Source organism: Ziziphus jujuba, chromosome 7, assembly GCF_031755915.1.
Source record: "Ziziphus jujuba cultivar Dongzao chromosome 7, ASM3175591v1".
Taxonomy (NCBI): Eukaryota; Viridiplantae; Streptophyta; class Magnoliopsida; order Rosales; family Rhamnaceae; genus Ziziphus; species Ziziphus jujuba.
The window spans coordinates 17,170,020-17,177,294 of record NC_083385.1 but is presented as its reverse complement, the minus strand read 5'-3'; the positions used below and the strand labels follow the sequence as shown (position 1 = coordinate 17,177,294).

Genomic DNA, 7,275 nt, shown 5'->3' with positions numbered 1-7,275 from the left:
CGAAAATACGATCGATCTATGTTCATCGTCATCGGTTCAATCCAAAAACTCCCATGTGCAACACATAAAAAAAAAAAATAAAAAAAAATAAATAAATAAATAAATAAAGCTACTGCACAACAGGAGGAACAGAATTTCCGTAAAATCCAACACGTGTAAGCATCATAATATCCCTGACAGCTCAAAGCCAATATTCATCAGTAATCCAAGTGGCAGAAAAAAAAAAAAAAAAGACAGTCACAACTTCAAATTCACCGATGCATGCCACGTGTAACTTAAAAAAAATGAAAAAAGGTTCAAAAAGGAGAAACTGAGATCCTACTCCACTCTTATGGCATGTAAGCTAGAAAATCGATCCGCATCGAGCATTCATAAAACAGCGAAGACCTTTTGGTTTTATAAGGGCATTGGTTTTGGCTCCGAATAAATAAAAGACGTTAGGAGGCCAACCTACGCACACATACATCACCGCCATTTCCAATGCCTACTACTTCGTTAATTCCAAAGCCCACTATTCTTCTTCTTCTTCTTCCTTTCCTTCTTCATCTCATAACTCGCGCATTCTCTTCGCGTTTCTTCTTCGATCTCGCTCTCTGAATATCGGAATGGCTCCTCCTCCTCTTAATCTCAATAAGCCTTCTTCTTCTTCTGCTGCTGCTTCTTCTTCTTCTCAAACCCTCACCGCCACCTCTGCTCAAGATGCCAGGCTTCTCGTCCGGGAAACTCTCAGGATTAGCGCCGGTCTCGCTTCGGCTCCTTCCGATTCCGCCCTTCCTTCTCTGTCTTTGGTTTCTGCTGGTCCTGAGCGCAGGAAGCTTCGATTGATTGAGGATGAGTTCGTCGATTCGAGTTTGAGGCTGATTTGTTGCGAGGAAATTGATGGCCGGAGGTGGAAGTACGTCGCCGAGAACGATGCCTCTACTGGAAAATTCAAGAAGAATTCCTTTCGAGCTCTCTGCTTGCAGACTCCGCAAGCTCCTGTTGATGTCAGTTTTTATTTATTTTTTTAATTATTCTTATTCTTTTTTTTCTAAGCTGCTTCTTTGTTTGAGATTCGATGATCAAGCCGGTTTTGATTGTAAACATTACGGACAAAACCGCTTGTAACTTGAAATCTATGTTGTACCTGAATGTTTTTTCGACAGTGTAAATTGCAGACTCCGCTAGCTCCTGTAGATTTCGGTTTTTTTTTTTTCTCCTTTTTTTTTCAAAAAATGTTGTTTAATTTGTTTAGGCATTTTGCAATTCGTAAAGATTGAAATAGGATTACAGAGAAAAATGCATGAAAATTGCAATGTAGATTTTTAAGAAATTTTGATGGTTTTTTTTGGCGATGCTTTCCAAGTGAGTTTGAGGCAATTTGCTGATTGATTGATTGATTGAATGAATAAATGTTTTTATTATTGTTGCAGGGATTGATGTCGTTTATTAGATCGTATGTTGTACCTGAAGGTTTTCCCGATAGTGTGACCCCATCCTATGTCCCTTACATGACATGGAGAGCATTGAAGGTACACATACACTCAGACTATCGACTGTGTTTTGAAATATTTCATTGTACAAGTTAATTATCAGAACTTCTGAAGAAGCAAAAAAGAAAATCTTTTTAACCCTCCCTATTGATTTACTTTGCTATTATTAAATGCTATTTAGTGAGTCTGATTGTTTTTTTCAGCATTTCTTTGGTGGAGCAATGGGTGTTTTTACTACTCAAACGCTTTTGAATTCAGTTGGAATCTCTAGAAACAGGGCTGCGCAAGGAGCTGTTGCCATCAACTGGATTCTCAAGGTAAGAATGATAGTTGGACAGAGTCTCTATCAATTCTTAATGACCAAGTTTGTAATTTGCTATCTGATTAGTAGAATCATTTTTGAAAACCATTGGAAGAAAATTAATTTCTACCGCTTACTAGGTTTTTAGACTTTGTTCCATAACAAATCTAGAATGCGCCTAGGATGAAAATTCAATTGTCGTTGGTCCGTTTGAAGGAATCAGTGCTATGTAGTTTAATTCAGTCGTTTAGCTGATACAATGTTAGGAGTTGAAACTGAATGATGTGCGTAGAATTAACTCAAGCAGTTAGGGAGTTGGTGCATCTGGAATTTCTATTAAACGTTATAGTACCCCATATGGTAGATCAGCTGTGTTATTTTTAAAATCCTTGTCATAGGAACTATAGTGTAATACCAAATTCAAATTGTTTTCCTCAGGATGATATTTAGTGATTTGTCCTCAAGTTATGATATTCAATTTAACTTGAGAAAGTGGATGACAGATGTTATTTTGAATTGTATATGTAGGATGGTGCTGGTCGTGTTGGAAAAATGCTTTTTGCTCGACAAGGAAAGAAGTTTGATTATGATCTAAAACAGGTCGAATAATTTATGATTGTGAAAAAGCAAATGATGACTACTTATAGACATTTCCTTACTGTTTAATTATCATGTTGCAGTTGCGATTTACAGGTGATCTTCTTATGGAGTTGGGTGCTGGGGTGGAGTTGGCAACTGCTGCTGTGCCACACCTTTTCCTTCCTTTGGCTTGTGCAGCTAATGTGGCAAAGGTTTGTAAATTTGATTGCAACAATACATATATGTAAATCAGTTTCACAGGCTTAGGCTTTTTTGTTTTTGTTTGGTCATAGAATGTTGCTGCTGTTACATCAACATCAACACGTACACCAATTTACAAGGCCTTTGCAAAGGGAGAAAACATTGGAGATGTGACAGCAAAAGGAGAATGTGTAAGCAATGTTGCAGATCTGGTATGTTTGTCAAACTTGTCTAATTTCTAAAGAGGATTTCTATTTAAAAGAGACAATAAGATAGGTATACTGAATGGATGGAAGAATTGCTATAGATTTGAGTGTTTGGAACAGCGTCCAGCATGTATTTCAATCCCTAACATGAGAAATTCCTAAACTAAGTTATTAAAACGAGTTGATTCATGACACTTGTCATGCCAGTCTAATGATTTGTAAGCATGTCATTGAACCTGATTAACAAACCTTATGTCTTTTGAAGCTGGGAACTGGGATGAGCATACTACTCTCGAAAAGAAATCCATCCTTGGTTGCTACATTTGCGCTCCTTTCATGTGGATATGTTTTCAGCTCTTACCAAGAGGTATGATCATGTGTAGTACAGTTTTTATGCGTGAATGTTTCTATTCCTGTATTGTTAATGTCATAGACCATGTCTTCCTAATTTCATAGAGTATTTGTATTTATGCTTCTATTTCCTCTGTGTTTCCTAATTTTTAATTAAGTTCTTTTCCAGGTTAAATCTGTAGTGTTGCACACTTTAAACCGGGCAAGATTCAATGTGGCAGTAGAATCCTTTCTTAAGACAGGTTACACAAACTTTGGACATGGATTCACATTTTCAATTAATATTGTACACATTTGCTATATTCATGTTTATATATCATATATAGATATATATATATATATATATATATTTTTTTTTTTTCGTCATTTAACCTTATCTATTTTCTACCCAGTGTCCACATGTAGAGCATCAGTAAATTTCCTGATATACTTAATTAGATGATAATGCTTTACTTCAATTGCAGGACGTGTACCCTCGTTGCAGGAGGGGAACATGAATGAAAACATACTTACTTTTCCATGGTTGAAAGAGAGGCCTATTGTTCTTGGTATGCATGTATAATTATAAGCTTCATTTGTGAACTATAGCATCTAGTTCCTGGGTAGAACCTCACAATATTCCCAACTGCCTGGCAGGACCACGATTTAAAGATGCGTTCCAGGACCCAGGTGCTTATCTTGCTGTAGAACCTTTCTTTGAGGTACATACTCTGCCATGGAGTTAAGTTTTAGTTATCGTTCTATGTTTAGTCTCAGTCTCAATCTCAGCCTTTGTCTCTCATATTTTATGTCCTCTTCATTGATGACAGAGAGAGAGATATATTATTTCATACAATCCTTCAAAGGGTAAAGTATATGCATTGCTCAAGGATCAAGCAAAGTCAGATGACATTCTGAAAGCAGCATTTCATGTGAGACATAAAACTTAATTTTGTTAGCTACTTGTAGGCATGTAATTTTTATTTTTACATTCAACTTAATTTTGTTATCTACTCGAAGGCATGTAATTTTTATTTTTACTTTCCACCCCCTTTTGTATAGTATTTGAGATGTGTCCTCACCTTGTGTTACAGGCTCATGTGCTTTTGCATTTTATAAATTCTTCATCTAAGGGTAAGTCTGCATCCCAGAAGCATGGAAATGATGGTTATCTAAACTCTGTGCCCACAGAAAATGAGCTAGATTCTCATGTTGCCGAGTCGTGTCAGATGGTCTCAACCTCATATGGCCTTTTCAAGCATAAAGCTGCAGAGCAGGTAAGATGGTTTTTATATATATATATATATATTTAAGTATTTTTATATATACAGCATGGTGTGTGCCACTTTTATTTGATTCTGTTATGAAATGGATGAAAAAAATGAGCGAACTGGGTCACAAGAATGGAGAGCCTGTTATATGGTCTCATTCATTTCTATAATTACTGAGTTGCTCAGTGACCTCTTAACCTAGAAGTTTACTACTGTTAGGAAGTGAGTCCAACTATGTTTATGATGGGTGACTATGACTGGTGATGAAAGCCTAAAATGGTGACTCTTCTTCATGTGGAGATAGGGCTGAAGATATGCTTAAAAGATTCAAATTTGGCTAAAAATTGGTTATATTTTCTAATGTGAAATTAGACTTGTAAAAAAAAAAAAAAGAAAAAAAAAAGAAGCAAATCTAGAAGGAAAAAAAAAAAAAAAAGAAAAAAAAAAGAAGCAAATCTAGAAAAATAAATAAATTCATGGGAGATATGAGCTGAGCTTGAGAGTATTACCAGACTCAATTCGACGAGTAGTTTGGATTTATTCAAGATACAGATGGAGTTTTACTTTGCTTGTTTCATTTAATTAGGCTTGTCCCAGCTTGACTTTTAAGACTTATGATGAATCTATTTATTTATCAACTTATTGAATTTATTGAAAATTCTCATCTATGGTTAATCTTCAAGCCATTAATTAATATAATTTTTTGGTAAATTCAAATCATTAAATAATAGAAAACATAAACTTTAGAATGCATTATAGATGAACTTTGAAAACACTAGAATGAATTGATATTGTAAAAAATGTTCTCAAAATTAAGATAGCTTTGTAACTTACCCCATAATAACTTACCAATATTTTTTGTGACTTGTCCTATAATTTTAAGCATGCACTCATCTGTATTCAACTTCTGGTATGTTGATTTAGTTGATTCATTTGGGAACATCTGCTATTGAATCATGAAAATGTACTATAAACCTTTATATAAACATGTGCTAACATTTTGCATATTAGATAACTGGTTATTGAGTGTGTATGCACCTATTCTTCATGTCCTGACTATCCAGTGGATTACAAGACTTCCAAAATGAATTGGGTGTATTGTAATTTTTTGATGCCTTGTATCTATTTTGCTGGCAGCAAGAAAATCTATCCAGATGTTGCCTTGTTGAGTGTCTCCTTTTAACTGAAAGTGACAATTATTACCTTACATGATGCCACCTGCTGCTCCCATTTATGCCATAAATATGCATTGATTCATGGGAAATCACAACGCCATTGAATCAGCAGATATTTTTGACTCACCAAATTCAGGATGCAGTTTTTTTTTTTTTTTTTTTTTTTAAGCGAAGTTAGGCAAATCAATTAATGCAGTTGGTAAAAGTTTGTTCCATCAGTGAGGAAACTTACTTATGTCTAGGCTTATGTTTGACCAACCTGTGAATGCGTTATGGTCCTCCAAAACTTGATTGAGGAAATCCTAGTTCCCAGTCTTACAAACTTTCTTTTCTCGTATTTGTATTATTGGTTTATGTCCGAGTTACCTATTTTGACGTATATGCAATCTATGGCCTTGTAGGGATGGGTGATGTCGGAATCACTACTTAATCCTGGTCGTGCTCGTTTGTTCAAGTGATTAATTGGGAAAAATATGCTCAGACTCTTCCATCTTCTTGGGAAAGTTTGGCTTTGAATGGCCCCGAGTGCGAAAAGCATTAGTTCTCTTGACAGTTCTACATGTGAAACCTTGAAAGAGAAGGCTCTCATCATATCGATGGAGGCCATGGGAACCATGCCTCTCATTGAGCTATTCATCTATGAGTTTAGCATCCAAATGCTTGTCATGTTGCTATGTCCCTTGCGACAAAAATGAAGATGAAATGGTACAATTTGGAGTTAGAAGAAACGATTTGATGGTAGATAGTGTAAAGTGCATATAGATTGAAACCATTTTTCCTTTATTTTTCTCCTAGAGTTTCCCCTTTCTGTTAGGGGGTTTTGGGCTGTTATATGTATATTTTTTTTTCATTTTTCACATTTATATTTTTTTTTGGGTGCATGCCTTGCAGTTACAGTTAAATGTAGAATACCATGAAATCTTTCTTCAAATCAATGAATCTTCCATTTTCTTCTGCATTTAGGCCATGACCATACATTTTATTACAAATTTCAATGGCACAGAGACAGATACATCATACATGCATACACACACACACACACACACACACACACACACACACACACACACACACATGTGGGGCAGATATGTCATTTCCGTGACACGCCAACCTCTTATATTATAAACGTTTATCCCAAAAGCATATTAAATATGGTTCAGAATATCATTGTTACAAATTGAGTGGGCCTATTAAATGAGGGGTACTTAAAGGTGACATGCATATACATACATATATGTATATATATATATATATATATATATCATATTTGTGATCCAATACTCATATAGATGTGTTTTTACATTTTACAAAATAACAAAGACAAAACTGGCCAAGACATTGAATTTGAATGGTACGTGTTTGAAGGAAATAAATTTATAAGCTAGAAAAGTGCAGAACATGAAAAGCTTATAGTTTTTGAATGCAGAACATGAAAAGCTTATAATTTTTGAAGTTTACTTAAAGGAGACATGCATATGCACATAGATATATATATATATATATATATAAGTATATATCATATTTGTGATCTAATACTCATATAGAGATGTTTTTGATTTTACAAAAAAAAAACAAAGAAAAAACTAGCAAAGACATTGAATTTGAATGGTATGTGTATGAAGGAAATAAATTTATAAGCTAGAAAAGTGCAGAACATGAAAAGCTTATAGTTTTTGAATGCAGAACGTGAAAAGCTTACAGTTTTTGAAGTTTATTCTCGAACATATTTATTATGGTTCA

General features: G+C 34.8%; 1 protein-coding gene across 1 annotated transcript; it reads left to right on the top strand.

The window, feature by feature from the left end:
* Positions 1 to 327: 327 nt before the first annotated feature.
* On the top strand, positions 328 to 6,493 carry LOC107425370 (protein root UVB sensitive 6). Its single transcript, XM_016035371.4, has 13 exons — positions 328 to 986; positions 1,413 to 1,511; positions 1,676 to 1,789; positions 2,302 to 2,373; positions 2,454 to 2,564; positions 2,646 to 2,765; positions 3,025 to 3,126; positions 3,280 to 3,352; positions 3,575 to 3,658; positions 3,747 to 3,811; positions 3,920 to 4,021; positions 4,184 to 4,366; positions 5,937 to 6,493. The coding sequence occupies exons 1-13, from the start codon at positions 606 to 608 to the stop codon at positions 5,991 to 5,993; spliced, it is 1,563 nt and encodes a 520-aa protein (XP_015890857.1). The 5' UTR covers positions 328 to 605; the 3' UTR covers positions 5,994 to 6,493.
* Positions 6,494 to 7,275: the final 782 nt, after the last annotated feature.